General features: G+C 37.6%; 1 protein-coding gene across 1 annotated transcript; it reads right to left on the reverse strand.

Moving 5' to 3' along the window:
* Positions 1-3,560: 3,560 nt before the first annotated feature.
* Positions 3,561-26,506, reverse strand: WDR89 (WD repeat domain 89). Its single transcript, XM_081313838.1, has 2 exons — positions 26,438-26,506; positions 3,561-8,007 (listed from the first exon to the last, which is right to left on the reverse strand). Exon 2 carries the CDS (start codon positions 7,977-7,979, stop codon positions 6,825-6,827), a length of 1,155 nt encoding a protein of 384 aa, XP_081169964.1. The 5' UTR covers positions 7,980-8,007; positions 26,438-26,506; the 3' UTR covers positions 3,561-6,824.
* Positions 26,507-26,927: the final 421 nt, after the last annotated feature.

The raw sequence follows: 26,927 nt of genomic DNA on the forward strand, positions 1-26,927 counted from the left end.
CTCCTCTGAAAAATTGACAACTGGATGGTCTCCCTTGATTCAAATAACATGTGTAGGAATGAAGGGAGATCCATTTGAGGATTTAAGGGCACTGGTATGGAAGCCTGCTTGGCACAAAAAGAAAGGCAGAGTTAGTCTTAAAAATGGGTCTTTTTATCTATAATGGAAGAGCCTAAAATTTTACTTAATGGGCTAAGGGAAGACTTTAAAAGATATTATTTGATTTAATATTTAGGATTTAGATTTACAATGGAAATGAAAATTAACTATTAGAATATAGTTTTGAATTATAATATGGAAGTTGGATTGAGACAATAAAGGATACTTTATTAGTAAGTGATGAGGTACTAGGATGACAAATAGAATATATTGGTGAAATATATCTTTGAAATAAATAAGAATGTATTTAATTAAGCAATGTGTATGTTAGATATGACAACTATTATGTAATGAAATAGGGGAAATTTGGGTTACCCGAAAGTTAAATACTATGGATCTTAAAGGCTAAATTAGAGCACTGTAATTGAAAATTGGTAGAAATTTAAAAAGAGGACATGATAATTATAAGTAAACATACATTGATAAATGTCTTAACTGATTGTGTTATAACTAGAAATGTGTTAACTTGATTGTGATATAGTAATTATGGGAAACAGAGAGGGAACTTTTGATGATCTAACCTGAGATATGTACAAATGATTTTGTTATTGGACTATTAATTACCCAGTCATGTTGCTTTCTAAATATCTTGACATTTTGATGTAAAATTGGAAAATTAATAAAACTTGTTTTTTAAAAAAAGAAGATAGTGAAAATTGCTCAGAGTTGTTCTAGAAGACAGGACAAAGATCAATTATTTTAAACTACAAAGTAGTAGATTTTTGGTTGCCCATTAGGAAAAAATTCTTAAGAACAATTCAACATTCTTATGTTTTAATTAACATGTAGATGCAGCCTTGCCTTGGAAGATAATGGACTCTTCTTCTCTGGATGCTAACTTCTTGAACCTAAATCGCTATCTGTCAGGACTGTTGTAATAGTAGATTCCTACACTGGGTAGAAAGTTGGACTAGTCACTAGGTAATCTCCAAAATCCTTTTAAACACTTAGATTCTATTATTTCTCTATTTTGTTGTAGTCTGCTGGACTTACAAAGCCTGATCTGTTTACAAGAGGAGAGATGACATTTTCAATCTATTCTCCAACTTCCTTTCCCTCTTCTTTTCCCTTCCTCTTTATTTCAACAAAGCATACAATGCTTCCCAGGCACTCCTAATAGAGAAATGCCAAAACATGAAATGGATGAGCTGAGTGAATACCCAATGAACATATATCAGTGGTTTCACATTAAGCTGAAAGGAATTGAATTTTTTTCCTCAGATATATGGCCAGGCATGTTTCTTGAAAACCCAGCCTTCTAATGCTTGAACTGCTCAATCCCCACATTAAATGCAGACTCCTAGCCTTGACAAAATGCAGAACAGGGGTAGGCAACCTCGGCTCTTTTATGACTCATGGACTTCAACTCCCAAAATTCCTCAGTTAGCATAGCTGACTCAGGAATTCTGGGAGCTGAAGTCCACAAGTCATAAAAGAGCCGAGGTTGCCTACCCCTGGTGCAGAATATTATTTTTATCATCATTCAGAAACTAGAAAGCTGAAGGATAGTGGAGACAGCTACCCACTAGGAGGTCTTTCAGGACTTAAGATAATCTGCATTAGGACTATTTTCTCATATGATTTTCTGTTGGGAAATAGTTTTAATACAAATAATAGCATCCACAGGTTACTTGTTTTTATTAATGGTGACATTTCTGAAACAGCAATGGAGTCTGGTTGATTGGTTAACTTTATTTATTTATTCAATTTGTATGGCCACCAATCTCAACATGTGATTCTGAGCAGCAGTCATGAAGGAAATAAAAAAATAAATTAATTCATACTTTAAAATACATACCTGAGGAGTGTGTTACAATCCATGGTGGTTAACACACTCAGGAGATGGGACTGTTCAAAGGCTTGGGGCCCCAGGCCTTTAAGATTCTGTTTATATTATTTATTTCATAATTATGTCATTAAATTCAAAGGTGAACACTACTCTGAAATGTTTTCTTGGTAAATGGTATATGTTTTAAAAGTACAAATAGTCCTCACTTACCAACCACAGTTGGGGCTGACAATTCCATCGCTAAGCAATGCAGTCATAAAGTGATCATGTGACCACACTGACTTACAATACCAATTTTGGCTGCAGTCATTAAGCAAGTTATCCTTGATTGTTAAGTGTAACACCATGTGACTGTGCTTGCACCTTCCTGCCAGCTTCCCCATTGACTTTACTTGTCAGAAGCTGGCTGTGAAGTTGCAAATATGATCATGACTCCAGGATACAGTGACTGTCATAAATGCACACTGGTTGCCAAGTGTCCAAATTGTGATCGCATGACTGTGGATATGGTACAACGGACAGCAAATTCAATGACCAGTTGTAAAAGTTCTTTCTTAGTGCTGTTGTGACTTCAAATGGTCATGGAACAGGTGATCAGTAAATGAAGACTCTGATGAAAAATGTGAAATATAAATATTACAAATCAATTAACTTTATGTCTAGCTTAGTCAGATTTTCTAGTGTATTGATTTTTAATTTGAATTGAATAACCCTTATGGTAGGTACAATAAACTAAATGGGTCAAGCTCCTTTTCTTGGAGTGGCGTTTTTACCTTTCACTCCAATATAAGTAATTGAACAAGAATCTCAGCATACTGAGACAGAATCTTCATGACTAGCAAACCTATTCTTCTGTGAATGGATGAAAAATTAAATGAACAACTTGAATAATTCCAAAATATTTTTCATTTTCTATTTGTATTGGGCACTGCTTGTAAAGATTTGATTGGACTTATTGTGAACGATTTATTGGTAAACAAGCTCAGGAAAAGAAACATCTGTAGATACAGCCTCTTATTATTATAGGTAGCTCCCTTCCAGCTATATTCTATTAGTGGTTCTGCAACAACTACCTAAGAGTCTTCAGAATCAGTTTCCTATAGCTGCCTGTAGCTGACCTTTTTATATTAGAAACTTCTATATAATAAGGCTTTTTGTGGCTACAGCTATCCCCCTTCATGAACAATAGACAGCTGCCATTTAGAGTTAGGAGCACTGAAAATTATGGGTGGACTCAGAGTGATAGTTGCAATAACCATTAAATGTAGAAAGAGTTGTCTGAAATAAAGTGCGAGGCAGGAGAGGACTTCCTCTGCAAAAGGAAACATTCTTAACTGTCAGCAACATTTAAGAAATTTCCTTCAGCGCAATGTTTTCTTATCATCTTTGATCTAGCCATGGCTCTTGTATTACCAAGCATTCTTAGGTTTTAATTAACATATAGACACAGCATTTTCTCAAATCTGTTTTCACCATAGAAATGAGGTCATATTTACATGATTCCAAAACTACTTTGTGATTGTAACATGTGCATGCTGTCCAGTATTTAATTTTTTTTACCCCTTTCCATTTTGAGAATATTTTCCATTCAATTGCAAAAGAAAGTGAAAAATCAGCTACATTTATTTATTTAGACATTAAATCAGATATTTTCTTGTTGAAAAAGTAAACACTGATGTCTCCCTGTTTTTGACAAGCATTTGCAAAGTACATCAGGCAGTAGTATATGTAACATTCCATATGCCCAGTTCTATGAAGATATACACCATAACCTTAAGAAAATAAATCCTTATCAACTGATTCCCCTCACAATTATGCTGAAGCACATTCCTTGAAACAGGTAACAATTTCAAATCCTTTAAAACTCCTTTACAATCAGGACAACTAGCCATAAGGTTATTCTTTCTGTCCTCAAGAAGGGAGATAATTCTTATTCCTTCTGTTCTTAAGGCAGTTTCGAAGGAGGCCAAAATTAAATTCAAACATAAGCTAGAGCAGGGGTGTCAAACTCAATTTCATTGAGGGCCGCATCAGCATTGCGGTTGCCCTCAGGGGGCCGGGTGGGTATGCCCAGGGTGGGCGTGGCCTACTGGGTGGGCGTGGCTAGAATGTGTGTGGCCTACTGGGTGGGCATGGCCAGCTCTACATCATTCACATCAAGGGTGCCTATGGGGGCCTGGGCAAGAGTGGGACAGATCTGAGGGTCTCTGGCAGAAGGAGGGTCTCTGGGCCAGGGCCAAGGCAGTGGGGGCCGTTCTCTCACTGTTTCCAGGATGGCTTCGCGGGCCACATGAAACCACTTCGCGGGCCGGATCCGGCCCCCGGGCCTTGTGTTTTACATGTTTGAACTAGAGGCATGCCAATACATGGTCACCAGGGGACAGTAGTCAATACTGGATCATATCTAGTTCAAGATGTTTCACTATTAGACTACTTGATTTTGGCTGCTCAAGACTAAGTTATTCAAACTGATGAAATGATTCAAAGTGCAGTTGTGTAAAGCAGAAGAAGCAGTAAATCATATACTCAGCTTGATTATAAATAATGACATAACACAGTTGCCAAAATGATTCACTGGAACATCTGTAAAAATTATCACATACCAGTAATGAAAAATTGGTAGGAACATACTTAAAAAGTAGTCAAACATGAGTAGATTAAAATCCCACAAAGGTTTCAAAATACATACAAATAAATTCTTGACTCTTAACACACTGGATATATGTGGTTGGAAAAAAGAAGGTATGAATAATTGTTGCAATACCAGGGGATATTACAGAATATCAAGATCTGAAAATTGAAATGGAAAGATTATGGCATAAAATGGCCATAGTGATGGCTATGGTTATCAGCTCACTGGCTGCCATTCCAAAAAATCTTGGATGGCACTTAGAAAAACTGCACATTGACAAAATTTTCACCTGTCAGTTACAAATATCGATCCACACATACACTACACCAATACATTTTGATATGCAAGGATCTTGGGAAGAACTTGAACACCAGCTAAAGAACTCACAGCTGTGGTTTCACATTTTTTTATATATAGCAATAATTTGTGAATCTTGTATGCTCCCTCCAAGTCTCAATAATTCTGAGCAGTTTATAACAAACAAAATAATTAATATGAAATGTAAACTCAACATTCTGGCAAATTAGGGCTTTTCCTCCTCCCTCTACCAAAAACTATTCTCCTTCCTCTCAAAATAAACATTTTCTAGATAGTTCCTGACATCTCAGGTTAAAGTGAGGAGTTCCAAAAAAGTGAATCCTAATGTGATGGTAGTGCCTTTAAAAAGGTATACAAAATAGAATAGCCTCCCCAAAATATTCGTGGTTCAGTATAAATTAAGGTTCAATCACCTTATCAGATAGCAAGCAGGTGCTCACAATCTTAAAAACTCAACTTTGGAAATAGAAAAAAAATGAACAAAATTTCATTAAGAGTTGACATAACAACACTGAAGTCTTGCAAAACTTGGCTATCTCTTGAGATTTTTAAAAAATATAGAATAGTGGGTGCCATCTAGTGGTGATATGGGCCCTGGTGCTCTGGGCAACAATTTGCCAACCTCCACCATATAGATGACTGCATAACAAAGAAAAACACTCTAATACTAAATAGGCAACTCTAAATTATTCTTTTTCAGAAAGAGAAATTAAATTCCTTACCATCTTGAATCAAAATGTGTTTCAAATCAAAATAAAGGTAAAATTTTATAGAACCTGGGAATGGACATTGTAATATAAACTAATTCCATGTCTCATTTCAGGTGTCCCCAAGTACCATGATTGTTCTCTAATTTGATCTCTTTTGATAGGTTATCTGGGTAGTTTGTTTTTTCAGGTTATTTAAGCAGATTTTCCTTCTCTTTCTGCTCAGCATTGACATCCATTTTTTAAGAATATTGAAATATAATTTTAAGTTCATTTTCCCAAATACGGCCTGCAGACTCTGCTGCAATTTCTTCACAATCACAGATCAAGACTGCTTCAAGTCCCACCTCCCTGCATTTATCAATATACTAATGATTTGCAAAAATACAGTTCAGTGAAACATACAAGTGAAACTACAAGTAGTAATATTTACAGATCAAACTTCTTAACCAACCATGTCCCTCATAGAGGGGCTCTGGGCAGTGTACAATTCAATCAGTATAATAAAACATTAAAAACCATGTTATTTTGAGATTAAAATACTTAAAAATGTAAAATATTATAAAATTACAAAAGATGGAGAGTTCTAAGATGGGGAGACTAAGATTTGTTAATATAGGCAAGGGGTTCTCATAGGGCTGACCAGCCCCACGGCTCTGTGGGCTTGTGTCCCTCACTTGCAAGACTACACAGCCAGGTTTTGACCCTTTGTGAAAGGGCAAGAAATTGAGAGCAAGATGTTCCACTGTGGGGCAGCAGCAAAACATCATTGATTGATGGGGTCTGTGGCATGCCTTCCCTGCCTGAATGAGTGGGGATGATGTGATGAGATGAAGCCGGTTTCATAGGTAGCCAGGCCCTATGCCATATATGAATAATAAATAGTAAAGTAAAACATTTTTGTATACATTTCTTATACAGGAAGATCATGTTCAGGGTGAAAGCATAAACAGTGTCCAAGTTTTGAAATCTCATCCTTTTAAAACTACTACAACTTTTTGAAAATTCAACTCATACAAGCAGGAATATTGTTGTTGCACCATAGAAACAAATTTATTTCAGCATAAATTTTTGTGTACAATGAAGTAGATTCTAGTCTACACAACAGTTATCGCATTCAATTGCCTAAAAAATTTCAATTTTTTTTGTTTCTGCTACATCACACACACACACAGCCATCTCTTAGAAGTGTAAAAAGTGGAACTCCCTCTTCATTTCTTTACTTTTTCTTATTTTTCAAAGAATGTTGATGAGCTTTTGTTCGCTGATAGACAGAGGATGCCACTTTCATAGAAGTCTTCTTATTCAAAGCGTTTTCCATGGCTCCTGGTTTCCATAGCAACAACTCTGCATCCTCTCCACCCGTAAATAGAAAATCATCAACCATATTCCAGCAGAAGGAACGAACGGTAGCAGAGTGTCCACCTTGAAGTATTCCCACAGAATTCAGCTCATGAGCACAACACTCTATGAGACAAATGCTTCCTGTTGACATCCCTCCAACCACAAACAATTTGTCCACTTTTTCATGATAAACACCACCAATTAAGTAATCCAGTTTGATATTATCTACTTCTCTGACATCTGGAATATGCAATAATGTAGTTGACTTTTCAGAATCCAGCTGAGTAAGATCCCAATAACAAAATCCTTCATCGTGTGTCATGCAGTAAATCTGCCAATAATCTTTTCCAGCCCATCCAATAAAACTTACAGAAGAATCAGAGTTACAAGTAGAAATAAGAGCATCTTCTTCATTGTCCTTGTTAATATCAAACACATTTACCAATCCATCAGTTGAGCCTGAAGCAAGCAAGTGTGGTTTGTTGGGATGAAAACATACTTTAGTAACATCATCGTTGTGAGACTCTGAATAGACACCTAGTGGTTGTTTGCTGGAAGGGACACTATCTGTGCAGCCTCTCGCATCCCAGAATGTTATGAATGCATCTTCTTCCACTTTTTCTGTACCAGCACATACTATGAGGTCATTGCAGCTTATATCACAACTAATGAAAACATTTGAAGGATGGCCACAAAACAGCTGTACAGGCTTCACAACTGATGAACGAATATCCCAACACTTCAATGATCCATCACTGCAAGCTGAAAATAATGTATTTTCATTTGTATGTGCAAATCTGACACCACTTAGCAATGCAGGATGGCTATTATATTCTTGTACCAAGGACAGTGTTTCCCTGTTGTAAACTCTGATTGATTTATTGGAGCAGGAAACAGCCACTAAATGGCTCCCTTCTCCTCTTGAAATATCTATGTCCAATAAGTAAGATGGGTCTTCTGTTAGTGAACACCGTTTTGCTATTTGAAGCCTAGAAAACTGTTCCTTGAACTTCTCCATGGCAACTGGCATTTATAGCTGCATCCAGGAAAGTAAAGGTCTGCAATAAATAAATATACCAAAATAAATCAACTTTATATTGTTAATCATTTCTATAATATTTTTCAGCACAGAGAAAAGATTTGCACCTCTAACCTCATTTATCCTTCCTTTAATATTTTATATATGAATAGACAATTTCTCTAAATCTGAGAGCCATCCATTACTGAGTGCATAAGGAATCAGCGTTCCATAAAAGCTTGGCATTATAAAGCAAAGCATGGCATGGGCTTCCATACCCCAGCACCAGTTAAGATATGCTACCCATCTCATTTAGACAGCACCAGGTTATAAATTACTATTACAACAAACAGATAGACAGATATTGATATATATGCACATTCACACAAGGGGAGAGTAGGGAAATTCAGATTGTTGTCCTCCCTGAGACAAAAAATGTGCCTTTGTGATTTTGACCAAGTACTCTCCCAGCCCTAGACTGGGAAGTTGAAAAATAAATTCTATCTTCCAGCCCAGACCAGTGTGGTAGATTCTTGTGGCTGATATTAATTACCCCACAAAAACCACAATAAAAATTGGAATAGTCAAGTTTGTAATGCTTCCCATCCATTCAATGAATGAAATCTTTATTACCTGAATCAAATTGGGTGGAATTTTTAGAAACCAAATAAAATATCTTCAAAATTTAAGGTCCATATGACCCATGGACCTTAAATTGCCAAACCATAGGTTATTTAAGATATTTGTAGCACAACTTTTGCAAAGCAACTTAACCCAAATAATAAACAAGTATATTTAAAATTGTAAAACTAAACTGAATACAATCAATATTAGCTGTGGTATGACATATTGTCCACTGACAGGGAGATGAATAAAACAGTTTTGACCTGGTGCCCAGAACTCATGAAAAAATATGAGAAACCTTCCCTCAAGTACAGTACATAATCACAGGAAAAACTGATGACCTTACTAATTATCAATGTATATGTCACTTGACACATATAATATTCCATTCACACCATACAAAACCTCCAAGAATGCCCAACAAATTCTTCCTCCATTACTTAATACTTCTGCTCTTTTATGTTTTTAGCTACTAGACAGACATGTACTTTAATCAGGCATGAAGTTTCTCAATGTCTGTGTGACACTGAGCCTGATTTTTTTTGTCAGAGAGAGGGGGGGAAAAACCTTTTAACCTTGAGACAACTGCATCATCCCAAGTCCATCAAGGCAAGTCACCCTGCCACAGTATGATGCTGTCCACCTCCTTCTCAACACCAGCAGCAGCCAGGAAAACCATGTGCTATTCTTCACAGCAGAGCTGTGATGGGCAATGATTTTGACAGATGACTAAGTCTTCACAGTTAGCTATCCATCAGGATTCACTCCCCATTCATTTTCTATCTCTCCTATCCAGAAATCAGCAGCGTCGGCTAACATACTTGATGGGCAAAGGACACAAGAGGGTTATTTACCCCCTAGATCTCTGAGCCAATTTTCATCTTAGTGATCTGGATTGGCTTGAATAGGTGGCAGCCCAAACAATGACTGACAAGATAGGAGGATAAACACAAATCTCTTCGGCTTTACAAGATAATTGCATCTTACCTACAAATTGTTCGGGTTGCTTCGGAACACAGGTTAGTGCTCTTGTAGAAGAGTTGTAAATTTGTGTACCAAAGCAGCCAAAATAGGAGCTGAGGATGTGCTCTGTGAAGCGGTTTCACTATACACCACCATAAGTACAGCTGGCCACTGCTGTGATATTATGGGAGTAGGGGGAATTTGGCTTGAAAGAACTGAATTGCTGCTAAAAGCAGATTGGCCTTAAGGCTCAGTGCTCAGGGACTAGAGGAAAGGGGGTAGGCCCATAGAGGCCTAATGTTGCCAATAGATGCAGATTGTTCTTGCTACCTACTGATAGTTGGTCAATGAAAGTTAGTATCCCCAGCAAAATTATCCCACTTCATTGCCTGCTTCCGGGAGAAAACACTACTTGAACGTTGTTACAGCTAATCATTGTAGGCTAGTGTTTATGAAATTGTGGTCCAAGGAACCCTGGGGGGGGGTTCCAAAGCCCTTTTCAGGCATCCATGGAATCAAAATTCTTTGCCAGATATTGAAGACATTTGCAAACATTTGAAACAACAGTACTCTTCTCATTGCTATTTTTAATTTGTTAAAAATACACAGGTTTTTCATGAAAAATATTAACATCTAATAGGTTTAATGTTTGTACAGGGCTCAATAAATAAATATACCACAAATGCATCCATTTTTAATTTTTAATACACTAAATATGGGTAAATATAAATCCACACAAATTTTTAAAGCACCTACGGGCAATTTGCCATAACCACATGACTACCTGCCACCTGGTCAAGAATAAGCTTGGCCTGTATGGAAATCACTAAATAGACTGCACACCAGGATAGGAAGATCAAAGGCCAATCTAAGAAAATGGGACTTCCCAACAGAGAACACTTTATGTGAATGTGCAGAACAACAATCCATCTCACATACGCTACCTTCAACATGCACAGAAGAAGACCTTATGTTGGCAAGAGAAAATGCTGTCAGTGTGGCCCAATACTGGGTGAATGTCATCTAATTTTAATCCTATTTATTTTACATACTTTTTATATATGCTAGATCTCTATGACCTATTTTATACTTATTTTACCTGCTCAGTGTTGAACATTATATGTTTATAATTTGAAGGTGCTTCAGACACAGATAAAGAAAGATCAGTTCAGATAAAGGTAACATTAGAAGGGTAGATGAAAGAGGTTGCTGGAGCATGTGCACACCATGCTTAAGAGAAATTGGGAAATATCCATACACAGCTGGGGTGTGAGCCATCGATTTATTGATTTTTAGCACAAAGCTAAAGATTTGTTCTTCACTGTTGTCAAACAAAGAGCTTGAGAAATACTTCATGTCAGAATCCAGTGGATCCTGAATTATTCAAATACAGATCTACACCCTAACCCTAACTTGTATGTAATAAAGAGGGTTTTTTAAAAATCTGCATACATGTATCTTTGCACACATGAAGATGACAAAGTGGCCTAATCCTTTTCAAAATATATACAAGCTTATGAAAAATATGATTCAAGCTAACTCTGTACTTCAAAATTGTTACTGCCATGCTTTATTGACAATTCAACTTGGTGGGGTTTTTTTTGTCTTTGGAAAGAGAAAGAAAAATCTTGCAAATGTTTGAAGCTGCTGTTATTAACATGAGCTATTAACAAGAGGTAGCATCTACAGTAATTATGTATTTGAATTAGTTTGTCCTGCTCACTCCTCAGGTAAGCATATGTTTGGATTAATAAATATAAAAACAGAAATAAATATAAAAACAGAAGGAAAAGCTATCTCCAAATTACAAATAACCCCATTCAATGACTTCTTAAGTAATTTGGTCTATTAGTTAAGGCACCAAGCTAGAAACCATGAGAGTGCGAGTTCTAATCCCACATTAGGCATGAAAGACACTGGGTCACTTTGAGCCAGTCACTCTCTGAGCTCACCTCACCTCAAAGGGTTGTCGTTGTGGGAAATAGGAAGAGGAAGGAATATTAGGTATCTTTGCTACCTGAATTACCTATAAATAATAAAAGTGGCATTTTAAAAATCTAATAAAGTCCCATTGCAAGGATGTTCCCCAAAGTTAGTTTTCTAACATCCAAGGAATCCTTGTTGTTGTTGTTAGCTGCGAAGTCGTGTCCGACCCATCGCGACCCCATGGACAACGTTCCTCCAGGCCTTCCTGTCCTCTACCATCTTCTGGAGTCCATTTAAGCTCACACCTACTGCTTCAGTGACTCCATCCAGCCACCTCATCCTCTGTCGTCCCCTTCTTCTCTTGCCCTCAATCTTTCCCAGCATTAGGCCCTTCTCTAGCCAAGTAATCCTATACAGCACAATTGCAAGGGTTTAGGATTTATTTTTTTTAAAAGCAATTCTACTAAACCTTCTATTGAAACTCCCTTTCTACCAAGGAACATTCCCTCTAGCCACACTGGCCATAAAGGCTAAACTGACCTCAGCCTAGCCATCCTAAACCAGCATCAGGCAAGAGCATCACAAAACACTGCCCAGCTCCTAAATCCTGTTCAGTAACCTGAGCGGTTCAAAAGTGCTGCTGCTTCTGTTATCCTTCCAGAGAAATAGATGCCTACACAAACACACACATACACATCCCAAAACCATGCACTCCCTTGCAAATTTAGAATTTGCTGTACAAAGCATTTTTGGTAATCTTTAATAGGCAGTTAAGAACACTCATTAGGTAAATTCACTTCCCTCATGGACTACGTTTTGCTTTGATCTATAAAACAATTTATAGAAAATAACCTAAACCAGGCATATTGAAAACCAGGCATTTTGAAACCAGACTGATTTGCTCTTTAGATGGGTGAAACCAGTATCGGTGAAGCATAATTCTCAATGTAATTTCCTCTTCATAAGTTGTATGGAGAACAAGTCATCATTTCTTCCCTAGAATTCCAGCATGTATGACCTGGTTTCTCACCTCCCACTCCTTTAGCTTGCCAGAGAGACAATTCCAAAACCAGGGTTGATCAGGAGAAGGAAAAACACTGAATAAGTTTTACACAGGAAAAATGATGGGGTGGAAAGAGGGAAACTGTCCCAGTAAAGCCTTCCCAGTAACTGTCCCCTTCCCAACACTACAGCAATTGCAGGTTTGTTCTTAGTTGCCCAAATGATTTCTGCCTCTGTTCTAGGTCAGGAGTGAACACATTTTCCTCTGTAGGAATCTGAAGGGATTGCTCCAAAGGTACACAAAGTAAATGGGGCATACATTTCTATTTTATTTTTGCTTCGTTTTTCCATAGAACCTCCTGGGTCAAAGTGTGAAATGGATACTATCTAGGTCTAGGATACTCAGAAGAAACCAAATATTGGAAAGGGTTGCTCACTCAAACCACTGATTGTTGATCCTTAAGTATACCATAGCTTTCCTGATTGTTGCCTCTAGTATTCTGTACTACAATTCCAGGCCTGCCTACATGTTGACTGCTGTAGCTGGGATTGACAGAGCTGTATTCCAAAGGCTCAAAGTGAAAAAGCAGAGGATGCAAGCTACATGACAGCAAATTAATGCAAGTCTGGGGTTTGACTCTCAATAGTTTCAAGCAAGGAGCTCTCTTCACCTCAGCCCCCATAACTGCAATATGATTAATCAGATGTTTCAAGGTGTTCTATAAAACACATTGTAATTTTTGGTAAAAAGATCAATTAGTGCAAGTATCATTCACTTGAATGTAATGGGGGTGTTAAGAGAGAAACCTTTTAAATATCAGCACTAACCTATTATAAGATATGTTTACTAGAACAACAAAGTGCTTGTTTGAAATTAAATGAACAATATTGACTTTTATGTTCAAATTAAACTTGCTTCCTGCCTCAAAATGAATTAGACTCCAGTGCTCACATTTTAAACTAAAATACTTAACAATATGTTCACTCCTATTGACATTCTTCTACAATGAAGCTATGGGTGGCTGAAATTCATTGCTCCATTTTTGAAATTGCCCTATTGCCCAGAGAAAAAGAATAGAGGAATATATCCTGGAGAGGTAATGGAATCAGCAGTGAGCTTCCCCAAAACAGTAGATGCTTTTAGGCTCCCAAACAAATTGTTCAAGCTTTGGGCAAGTCAATCCCACATTAAATTCATTTACTGAAACGTTACTGTAACTTATGAGACTTCAAAATATAATTTGAAGAGGGAAACCTACTTTCAGCTTTAATTTAGGGAGGAAAAGTGAGCTTTCAACAGACAGATGATGTCTGAAAAACTCTTAAAAAGCTTCGGTTACCTGTAAATAAATTTGGAACTTTCCCAGACTGCTTTTGTATTAGGTAACAAAGAATCATTTCCATGTTTTCTAGACCAATATTTACACTTTGAGGGCACTGCCTTTCATATGAAAAACCAACATCCCAAACAATGGGGGAATAGCCAGTAATGCTGCATTTTTATCAGCCATAACATTTCAATGAATCTTGTTTTGGACATGTGGAAAAATGTCAACTGGTGAAATCAGAATTCTGTGTCTCTTTAGGAATGAAATCTTATGGTTAAACAAGCAATCTAGTTAAAAATAAATCTCTAGTGTAGCCAGCAACTCTTGCTCTTGTTAAAAGGAAGTTGCTGCTACACTATGATAGGAGAATCTGAAAAGGGACCTAACATTTGTGGGAAACATAGGAAACATACGGCAGGTTCTCCATGCATAGTTGGACATTATGAGTTAGGACACGTCCTACTAGCAGAAATTAGCAATGCAGATTTGAAGCCTCTATAAACTTGAGATATTTTCTTATTTCATAAAATCATGATCTTAGAGTATCAGTCTCAAGGAAAAAAATGCAAACTTTTGGGTTTAGCACAAAAAGTCAATGTAACAGAGTAATTGTATTTATACGCCTTCTCCTCCAGTGATGTAAATAATACATAATAAAGCAAACTACGGCTTAGTAAGATTCATATAGTGTTTTTTTTTCTCTTTGCCGGGTTATATTCTTTGGAAACATTCCTAGATTCCAGATTAATTCAGCTCTTCATCTAACCACAAGCTACATAATTTCTGCAGAGGGACAGGGGCAAAGAGAGGCTTATTTACCTTCCATCCTAAGTTGAAGCTCCAAGGACTTAGCAAGCTCTCTGTCTTCTTCCATTCTTAGCTCATTCATTCATAGTGGCCAACTAGATCCCTCTGGGGTATTCAACACAGGAGGAATGGCTGGTCCCCTGCAACTACAATTTGGAGCTACATATACCTCTTCCCACAGATGATGCTGTGTCTTGAAAATTGAAAGTCCTGACAGGCCTGTCTTCCATGAAATTCTCCTAACCCCTTTTAAAGCCAACCTCATGGCTATCTCCATATTTTGTGGCTCTAGGTAACCAAATAGAACTTTCACCACAGAAACTTTCATAAATTCATAGTGGTTTAGGAACTGCTACAAATATACATAAAGAAATATGGATTGGGAGGGCTCACATGCAATGTGGTTAAAAAAATGAAAGAATGGGAAATTTGCTATAGAAAGAGATTTCCAATGCACAGAAGATGGTATCTGGCTTTTAGCTGGTTCTCAAAAGTTACACAAAGTGACAAGAATGATCCATAATGGATTTCAATATTTAATTGTCATTTGAAAATCAGATGAAAAAGACTGTTGTATAAGAGCATATTAAAAGTACTAAAAGACTGAGAAACCATCTCCCAAGAGGTCTAAAAACTTGCCCAAGTAAGCTTTAATGATAATGGAATATCAAACATCATAATGTTCGGTGTTCGACAAACTGGATATAAGCACCATTTCTTAAACTAAAAAGAGACCTATGAGTCATTTAATCCTACAAGGTTTTCAAAAATAGACTAGTGATTCATAAATTACATTCTTCCTCCTCCACTTAAAGAGAATACTTTGGCAATGATGAGATTTTACAATGGTTTGCACATCCCTGAGAGCAATGCCAGTGGTCCATGTCACCACACAAGAGCAACCCCCACAAAAAAGCAGATTTTATTTATAACCAAGATTTATTAATCTCTGCTAAGAATAGGCATAAGATCACACAATACATTTGATTGTTACTGTTTCTTTCAGTTACTAACATCTTCCTTTTTCACTTCATTCTGAATGTTTGCTATAGATTCTCTCATGCTGTCCTTATTACAACTTTCTCTTCCTTTCCGAGTCTTTGTCCTGGCTTTCCAGTATCTTTGAGCTTCAGTGTCAACTTGCTATCTTTAAATATACAGGTTTCCTCACCTATCAGCCTACTACATCCAAAGATGGCACTGAAACTCCAGAAGCTGCCCACCTTACATCACCTCAATCCCCTATTCAGCTCAGGTAATCATGCAATATGACTGTATGAAAATTCTGTTCTTCCATCATTCTTCCTAGACCTCACCTCTCTTCCCTTTCTGGAAGGAAAAAAAAATCTTGTATGTTTAAACAGCAGCTGAGTAAGAAAATGTGAGAACAGCTCTATCAGAGAAGGCCAAGGTCTACCATTTCATTTTTCACACTGGACCATCAACTGTCTGTACCACAGTCCTCACTAGCAAGAGCTACAGATAAAACCCTCTCCCGTGGATATTCCCTTGCAACTGGCATGAAAGCAAGCTGCCCCAAAAGATAAGTAACCGAGTATCAAGTTGATAGTTCATGATTGGATCTGACTTCGTGAGTTACATCCAACTACTTTTAAAGCTATACAATTTGAGGTGATCAAGACATCTTCTGGTAAGGCATTCCACAAATTATTTGATGTGTAAATAATTCTATTCTATTCTAAACCCTCTGCCAATTGGCTACATTGGACGATTGCTCCTTGTCTGTTTTCTACATTGCAAATGCACCCCAGTTATGTCTTTCCACAGTTCTGCATTTTTTTCATCTCTATGATATCCTTTCCCTACAACCCCTATATGTGGCTATAGAACTTTTGATGGTATGTGTTAAAAATGCTTGCCTAACAGAGATGAAGCAGCAGACAAAACCAGAGGTCAATTAAAAATAATTTCAGCTCAATAGACATATCTGGATTTTGAGATTTTAATATTTACTGAAACAACTAATCTCCATAGAGGAACATATAATATTTTGCAAGTCCTATTTCAGTTATGAATTAAATTAGGATTGTAAAACACTTTCATAATAAACACAAAATTATTCATTTCTGAATTAACTTTTGTAAGATTGAGCCAACAGTCAATGAGGTTAATTGTATTATAAAACTGACCAGATTAAATTAAGAAAATTTTAAATTCCACAGGATGGAGGCATTCTGTTTTTACAGTAAAGAACAAGAACATGCTATGTCTCATCTGAAAAGCATGCATGTTTTCTTGGAAAAGCTTTTGTTCATGCACAGATGAATGCTTATTTAATTAAAATAAATATGACTAGCCAACTAAAATTATTCATCAATGAGTCGTCCTGCAGAGCACAGTTCCTTCCTGCTTAATGTAGCTACCAAAAATGCTTTTACTCATAGAAGTAAATGCTTTGGTGCATAGAATGGGAACAACTAGTGAGATGTATATTTTTAATATCACAATGAGAGATGGAATTGTGAGTATCCCAGATTAGCGATACATTGTCCTACCAGAATTGAGGCTTTTGGTTAATTTTTTTTAGCTTCAGCACCATAATTGGCTGTTAGGATTAAAAAAATATGAATATACAGTATCTCCACACTAGGGTCTCACATATTTGCAAGATATCTCTCATGGTTTATGGTATTTATCTATTTGTTTTATGCACCCCAACTGACTCTCAGGAGTTCACAATCATAAAATCAATCCAATAAAATGCACAACAGTAACATAGTAACACATAATAGAGAAAGAGGGAGAAATAGCTAGACAACCATGTAACTACATATTATTTGTAGTGCAATTATTTGCTGCGCAAAAGAGCTGTTTTCAGCAGTTCTCTATTGCCAGCAAAGGCACAATTGGCAACTGATGGGATTCATTGCATAAAAGATTCCTTTTGGGTCCCTATACCTCACCTCACTAAGGGGACTATGCTAAGCTTCTCCCCCTGGAGAATGGGCATATAGAGGACGATGAGTTATATCCAGAGGTGGTCCTGAATGTATTCTGGCACCAAGCCATGTATGACATTAATATATGACCATGTTAAAAGCAGCACTTTGCAATCAATGCCTGCATAAACAGCGAATGGATAATGGATCTCAGTATCTTATAGCACTGTCAAATCTGTCAAATATACTATTTCCGCATTCGTGCATAAGAGTTTGTACAATTTTGGCAGATTCACAGACAAGAATGCTTATGCTATTTGACTATTGTCACACATAGTGATATATTATAAGCCAAGATTCATGAACATGTAGGTAACTAACTGGGGCTGAATTCAAACATTCCAATCAAAGTAGGTGGACAAAGTTTTAGGAAACTGGTCACAGAAGCTGTTTACATAAGATAAAATTCTTCCCAGAGAGTTCCACTGATATCAAATATGCATGTCTGGTTAGTAACTATACTGATTTCCAAGTAGCTCTTTCCTCCAAAGAAGTCTTTTTTTAAAAAATATATATCTCAGTTTTCTGACTGCCTCTCCCAGGTTGCTGAATGGCTTAGAAGCAACTTAGTTTGAATCTGGGGCCACAGGACTTTCATTTAAAGGGCTACTGATTCTAACTTTACTGTTACATTCACAGATTCTAGATTCTTTCTCAGAACCATCCTCACAACTCCTCAAATGAACTAAGCTTAAACATTTTGCATAATCCAAATGAATATGACTTCTGATCTACATTTCAGTCAGATATGCCCTCCTCAGAGAGGCCATTTTGTTCCATTTTTTTTGTTCCATGCTTGCATGTATGAGTCACCAGTGGCGTAGCGTGGGGGTGCAGGGGGGGCCGGCCGCACCGGGCGCAACATCTGGGGGAGCGCTCGCACTCGCAGCTCTCTGCCCCTGCCTGGCTCACTCACTCTCACTGCAGTGCTGGCTGTGTGAATCCGATCCGAGCCGCCGGGTCGCCGCCCACTGTGGAGGGGGGGGTGCCAGGCGTGCGGTGCGGTTAGGGGGCGCAAATTACTTGCCTTGCCCTGGGTGCTGACAACCCACGCTACGCCACTGTGAGTCACTGTTTTAATTTTTTTGCTTTTCTAATTCTAGAATTTTCTAATTCTAGAAATCTCTGGCATTTTCTGACCATACTGATTCCTCCCTCCTGTTTTTCATTGGTTTAACATACCTGTATTTGCTATAAATAGATTGATGTATATTTATCTGTAAACTCTTCTTGAGCAAAAGTTTTCTTGTACTGGGCATATTTTATTAGAACAGAGTAGAAATGCTTGAAATAAACAGCAATTTTTAAACCTGGATTTGTAATCTGATATACTAGAAGTTGCTGGCAGCACCCTTGTTATTCCTTAAAGGTATAACAGGTCAAATGCAATTGCCAGTTGTATTGTTTCTTCAGATCATATTGTCTTGGAAACCTGGCTGTGCTGCCACCACGTGGCTGTTCTTGGGAAATTACCAATATGCTAATTGGGTCTGCCAGTACCTTCCCCCTTTGTGATGTATTTCCTATCCTGCTCATGATGCTGTACTAGGATCCACCCCTTCTGGGTTGGACTTCCTCCTTCTCCTTGCTCCCTTGTGTTCCATCCTCCATTGTAACATCTGAACACAAGCCATGCGGACAGTAATCCTGTTACTGTCTTTCGACTGTTCTGGGACAGGCAGTCGTATTGCGAATATAATTCCTTGTTGAGACACTTATTGGTCTGTTTAAGCAAATTTAGTCACATTTAACGGCCCTTTCCAGACAGTGAACTCATAAAGCACCTGGTTCATCTGAAATACCTTTATTTTGCATGTAGAAGGTGGTTACAGCAGAGAAGGTGTGGTCAGGTGAATCTGGCCGGAGCTTTAAGGTCGAAAGACAGTAACAGGATTACTGTCCGCATGGCTTGTGTTCAGATGTTACAATGGAGGATGGAACACAAGGGAGCAAGGAGAAGGAGGAAGTCCAACCCAGAAGGGGTGGATCCTAGTACAGCATCATGAGCAGGATAGGAAATACATCACAAAGGGGGAAGGTACTGGCAGACCCAATTAGCATATTGGTAATTTCCCAAGAACAGCCACGTGGTGGCAGCACACTGGCTTATATAATAAGAGTGCATTAGAGTGGGTATCACAAGATAGCTGGAAGGTCCTACCCAAGAAATATTTCAATGTGAAAATGAGTCATGCTCAGACTTTAAAATGTCACATGTTATTGTTTGAAGGTCTAAGAAGTACCATCCAAACGTGGGCTGCTTTGCTTTAAATAGCCTTTTTTAAAAAACAGTTCAGCAGAGAGATGCCTTTACACCAAGCATTGGCAACCTTTTCAGGCACCATTTTGTAAGTGCACCTTCCAACATTTTTCAATTGACAGCTTTATTGATGCCCAGACTGTTTGATAGACAGACAGACAGACACACACACACGCACACACACACATATATCAAAAAAATAAAGGGAACAGAAAATAAGACATCCTACTATTAAATACAGTACATTGTGTTCTTTAAGTGTTCCCTTTATTTTTTTGAGCAATATATTGCTCAAATATATATATTGCCCGGGAGAAGCAGCGAAGAAAGAAGGGTGCCCCAGCGACTCTGGATTGACAGCGGTCGCTTCGTTCGTCTTGGGGAAAGCCTTCTAACCCGACAGGAGAAAGGCTGTATTTCACCGATCAGCCCAAGGTACTTGCAACCAAAGTCCAAAAGAAGTAACCAGCACAACAGTTAACAGCATGCTTGAAACTGGGTGAGGAATCTGATTTTCCCTTTTCTATTCTACACTTATTCAACACTTATTTCCTGGAAAAGATCCCCAAGAAGCAAAATACCTCCGAAAGTGAAGAAGGGGGACTTCCGCCCCACTCTTATACCAACAGAAGTGGCGAATTTCCATGGAGCATCAAAATATATGGTAGTGAAACAAATTTGTAAACTTGAAAGCTAAAATTTAACTTTGGACAAGTTTAAAATTGTTGAATGGTTAAGACTCTCATTTTAAAGACCATTGTTCATATTGAAAATTAAATAGATGCTGACACCTAGCGATGGATGAAAATTATGAGAGTTATGATTTCCATAGAAAACTTGCCAAAACCCGGGAAAAGCTAATCTGTGTTTGTGACCTTCAAAGCTTTAATAACAAAGAACAGCTGTGACAAAAAAAGGACAACAATCTGGGCTGCAGACAGAGAATTATAAATTTTAGGGGAAAAAATCTTTTCTGAACTCTTTCGATTACAAATATCTATTTAACTGGGACTCTAAAGCTATTTGCAGATAAGAAGGAAAACTTCAACTTTTGGATCAGAGACATGTAGATAAAACACAGCAAGAAAACATAAATACCTGTCAGGAGGAGATATATAGTATACTGCAATTAATTCAAATAACACTGAGTTCAAATCACAAAGAAATCCAAAATAACTTTGAAAATATAAATCAATCTATTTCTAAGTTAACTCTACAACAAAAAAACTTCCAGGAAACAACAACAGAGAAGGAGCAAACAAAACAAATAAGTGGCCATAAAACAGAAAATAGAGACTCAAAGATGGAACTTAACAAAACAAGAAAACATGATTTAATCCTAGTGGGGGGGGGGAATTATAAGAAATGAAAAAAAACAACTCATCCCTTAAGACTACAAAATAAATCTGAGGACAAAAAAAGATTAGATAAAATGGAATGTAGAGATGTTGAAAACATCAGAAACAAAGGAAGTGATAAGAGAAGCAAAGAAGGAGAAAAAGAAAAAGATTTTCAAGAAACATGGAAAGGCAAAAGCCTGATATAAAGACACTTTATTCGATTTACTTCTTATACCTACAGCAGGGTTAGGCAACCTAAAACACTCAAAAGAGCCACTTGGACCCGTTACCCACCAAAAACACTGGGAGCCTCAAAACCCTTTTGATATAAAAAATGAAGATAATACTGCATATATTATTTTTTACCTTTATGCTATGTATAAAAAAACTATAATTGCTGCATTTATGAAATCAATGAACTAATCAATGAACAAAGAAAACAAATTTTTATTTCTGCATTCAACAAAAGCATTTTGAACTCCAAAAAAAAGATGCTGGGTCGAAGGTTACTTTCAAATGAGCCTTGGTGGAGCAGTGGGCTAATGCCTCCTTAAGTAACACCAGCTGCCTGCAATTAGTGCAGGTTCGCATCCCACCAGGCTCAAGGTTGACTCAGCCTTCCATCCTCCCGAGGTAGGTAAAATGAGGACCCAGATTGTTGGGGGCAATTAAGCTGACTTTGTAATAATGCCGCTTGGGGTGTGTGTGAAAGCCCTAATAAGCAGGCATATACATAGAATGAAGGCTACTGCTAAGCTTGTAAGCCGCCCTGAGTCTTCGGAGAAGGGCGGGATATAAATGGAATTAAAATAAAAATAAATAAAAATAAAAAAATAAAATACTCAAATGTCTATTTGAGTCCTCGTATTTATGAAATAAAAAACCAGTGCAAACTATAAAAACTACAAACAGAAAAGTAGAAAAGAAAAAAAATTGCAGGGGGGAAAAAAAAGGACAGGAAAAAGAGGGGGAAAAAACCTTTCTCCTTCATCCCAACAGGTAAAAACAATTTTAGTAGCTTATCTACCATCTTTAAATAGAGCATAATTATCCCCATACCTCACCTCTTAATTAAAAAAAAACCATCAAAATATTTCATTAAACGTTCTTTACTAAAAGTCCAGTGAGGACAACCACATATATTCATATTTTCTCTCCTTCCCTCCCTTCCTCTCTCCCCCTCCCTCTCCCTCCCTTCCTTTCTCCCTCCCTCTCTCTCTTTCTGCCCTTGGTCTACCAGTCCTCTTCCTCCACAGTGTGTTTGTGTGTTGTGGGTGTGGGTGAGTGAGAGAGACAGAGAGGCACTTGTGCTTCTCTCTCTCTCCCTCCCTCCCTCTCCCCCCCTCTCTCTCCCTCTCTCTGATCTTCTGCTCACCTGGCAAGCTGGCTTCACGCTGTTCTTGGACAAGCTGATACACATTCTTATTGAGCAGGAGCCCTGCCCAATAAGCTTCTCAGAGGACAGCGTGAGTTACACACACACAACAAGGGGGGGGGGAAGCGCAAGTGGCTCTCTGTCACTCTCTCTGCAAACTAGGAGCCGCAGAAGTCTGAAAGAGCTGCATGCAGCTCCAGAGCTGCAGGTTGCCGACCCGTGACCTACAGCAACCGTCATGAATATATGGAAAAACTTTTTGATTCAGCAAAACACATTGATCACGAGAGATACTGGTCAAAGGAAAAAGATCAAAATGGAAATTAAGAAAATAGATGATGGGATCTACCAGAGAGAATATTTAAAAAAGAAACATTTGTTTGAGTATGGTTAAAGAAATAGAAAAGATTCTGAATACATAGGTCATTCTAAGAGGGATAAATTCCTTAAATAATATTGTATGCTTTTTTTCTCTTTTTTTCTTATTTCTTGACGTAAGTAATATAATATTGTTGAAATGGCTTAGATGAAGGAAATGTTTTAGATAATTAAATATGTTTGAATTTAGGGAAATTATGTATAAAAAAGAAAAAAATGTTTTGAATAAGAGATTAGATGTCTAGACACATTAAATGGAATATTTGAAGATTAAATACATTTTTAATTAAGGTTAAAAAGAATAAGAAATTTTGGGAATGTATATATATCAGCTTAGAAGGAATATATATTTTATGTAGAGTTTTACTTTTTATGTTTCTTTACTCTTGCTCTTTTCCTTTTGTTTACTGTTTTTACCTATTGTTTAAGAAATGTAAGTGTTGAGATGGTTCATGTGGGAAAAATGGATTTAAATCTTTAAATGTAATTAACTGTTGAGAAAATCTTAACCAGCATTACTTTGCACTTTATGGGAGAAACAAATCTAAATACGGACTGTAACAGGATATAAGATGAGGCAACTAGAATGATTAGATAGAAAAGAAAAATTATATTGATGTGATCATTATTTCTAGCAATATTGGGGGAAAAAATCATATATGTAACTGTTATTTATCAAAATGATAAGAACTGTATTATTTCAAGGTTTGCAAAGACGACATTTTGGGGAAAAGGGGAAATCAACTAAATGTACTATGTGGATTATGACTATAGAAACCAATTGTTAATGATCTCTTTTACAAATGTAAACCCAGCAAACACACTGTTTACCAACTATTAAGTGATTTATGTTTTTAAAAAATCAATAAAATATATGGAAAAAAAGAATTCTAGAAAACTTAGCTCTAAATCATATTCCAGAACGATAGTCAATACTATCCCAGCTGCTTCCTGAGTTTAAGAAAAGGGGATGGGGGAATGAAAGAGAGAGCATAGGAAGAAGCATTAAGTTCATTTTTTATTTATTCCGCTGGTCTATTGTGTCTTGCTTTTAAAAGAACAGCTTTTGCTACATTACTGCATTTTCTTACTAAGTACCTCAAAGACTTCAGCCAGAATTGGGGTAATGATTTCATTAAACAAAATGTCTAAATGCTGCATTGCTGTAATTTTATTTTATTTTTTTTGTTACTGGTAGCATTATGGGTTGCTTCACAAAGCCCTCGACTGAAACAGTGAAGCAAGATTGGACCGTGTTAACTCTTGAATGCCAGATCAACAAGAAAACTCACCGCTATAGATTAGACTACGAAGTAAAAAAAAACTTCATGGAAGAAGGCAACAGCAAACAACTGCCAGTCTTACAGAGAAAACTACCTCTGCAGATGCTGTCCCCAAGACCAACTCTTTCAATTATTGCCCTCAATGGGAATGACATCATTCCTTCGTTAGTCCACTTGGTGGCACTAAGCACTACAGCCAAAAGTTCAGCACCTGGAAAATCTATCACTCTGGATCCAGCTACCCAATTTGGACCAAGTACAATGTTTTCTTTTGTTCAAAAATAGGATGGGTAATGTTTGATGCTCCAGATGTTATGTGCACTGCAGTGCTCAACATCTTCAGCACCATTGCCTATGCTGGTTAAGCAAAAAAAAAATGGAGCAGAACATCTTGAAGGTTACATGTAACCCATACCTGCCATACAAGAAAGAACCACGTTCTTTTTGCTATTTTAAAGGAGGTAAAATTATGTCAGAAAAAATGCTCAGTCATTATCAGCTCAAGGGTTCCCCCCCCCATATATGTCACTTTATTGACAGCATATTAATAAAATAAGCTATATTTAAAAATTACCCAGATTGCTAGAACTTTCAGTTTTATGTAAAAAAGCAATACAAAATTTCGCAAAAGTTTCAATTTTACCATCCACCTACTAGTTTTTCTTTCTAATCCAATATAAAAAAGAAATAACAATTTTGCTGAACAGTCATTGCCATAGCTACCATTAAGGGTTTATCGAATTATGATCACATTTTTTATTTTTTTAACCTCAAAAATTATCTATATTTATAACTGTCACATATAGATTACAAAGATTTGTACCATCGGTTCTCCTAACCACAGCACATTTCTGTAAAGAATGTAAGAATGATTCTGACAGTAAGAACAGCCTAAAGCTCTGCAGTATTTTTGATCTGAAAGGAAAAGATTCCAGGGACATGCATATAATATCTAAAACCAACTCCTTGAAGCAAACACCTTTCTTTTGGATCACACTTCATCTGTAGAAAGGAACTGCATAATTGTAGAAAAAACACAACTGCTTTCAGACAGTGCCAAGAGGCGCTACACAAACAAATTGCCTTGCTTCAAAATGATGAGAAAAAATGGATATTAAAAAAATGATGGCTGCAAAAAAATGGGTCTGAAAGTTACAGTATATTGTATAATGTATACTGAGGGAAAGTGAGATGTGAACAATGTGGTCAAAGAGCAAGAAAAATATGTTATTTTAAAAAGTACTGGCAAATGTAGTAATTTTGTTAATCATGTACTTATAAAAAGTAAAGGTAAAGGTTCCCCCGCACATGTGTGCTAGTCGTTTCCGACTCTAGGGGCCGGTGCTCATCTCCGTTTCAAAGCCGAAGAGCCAGCGCTTGTCCGAGGACATCTCCGTGGTCATGTGGCCGGCATGACTAGACGCCAAAGGCGCACGGAACGCTGTTACCTTCCCACCGTAGTGGTCCCTATTTTTCTACTTGCATTTTTTACGTGCTTTAGAACTGCTAGGTTGGCAGAAGCTATGACGAGTAACAGGCGCTCACTCTGCTACGCGGCACTCGGGATTCGACCCGCCAAACTGTCGACCTTCTGATCGACAAGCTCAGCGTCCTAACCCACTGAGCCACCGCGTCCCTTGTCATGTACTTATAACTAGAAGGAAGAAAAAAATCAGTGATGATAACGGAAATAGAATTTTTTGGGAAGTGAATGAAAAGCTAAGCAAGTATCCCATACAGACCTAACATCTTAACTACTTACGCAAACCGTGAATGGGAATGGGAGGAAACAAATGTTGTTGTTAGGTATCAGTTCATATTTATTTGTACCCTGGCAGACATCTCTCCCAAATATGACCTGATATATCCTTGTCACTAAAAGGCTGCTTTTAAACGATGGAAAAGTTGTCTTTGCAGAGTTCTGCACCCAAAACATTCAGCAATCCCGACCTGAATTTTTAGCTGTTGAACTGGGAGAAAGGGAAAGCAGAACAATGTACAGCAAAAAAGCAAATACGTCACGGCATTCAATTTACAGGATTCCCCACGCGAGCTGTTTTCTTTTGCTCTAAGATTTCCGATCGCTGTTTTACTAAACTGCCATTAAAAACTTGTTTCCAAACTGGAAGAAAATATTTTGGCTCAAATAAATTAATAGACATACAAGCTATCACAAGCGATCAAGCGCTCACACGTGCAAAAAAAACCCAGAAACGCTTATTACCTCGCGGAAAGAATGAAACGAAAGTTCCGTTCAGCCCTGCGTGCGTGCGTGCGTGCTCACCGTTTTTTCTACTTCAGCGTTCTCTTCCGATGCAATTCCATTGGCTTGCTCTTCCAGCAGAAAGGCGCAGGCGTCAAAAGCAGCGCTATGTTGCCTTGATAGGTCAAGAAAAGAAAGGGGCGGGGTGCTTGAAGCACGACACAAAGTCGTAATTCGGTTACCGTAGAGATAAAAGGGGGAAAAGAGATGAATACCTGCAACTTCCGATCTTCATTCGGTGTCTCCCGTGGGGGAGGGGGGAATGTCCATTACTTGAAGGAGTCGTTCTTTCCCACCAAACCGCAAATCTGTTTGGAGTAAAATGTACGGTACCGCAAATTTGCTTGAAAATCAAAAGAATTTCTGCACTTGCAAAAAACCTTGTGGCAATCCTCTTGGTCAAAGGCGGCTTAAGGTTAGGAGGAGAATGGTGAAGAGGGAGAACTGTTAC

Source organism: Vipera berus, assembly GCF_964194415.1.
Source record: "Vipera berus genome assembly, chromosome: 1".
In the NCBI taxonomy this organism is placed as follows: Eukaryota; Metazoa; Chordata; class Lepidosauria; order Squamata; family Viperidae; genus Vipera; species Vipera berus.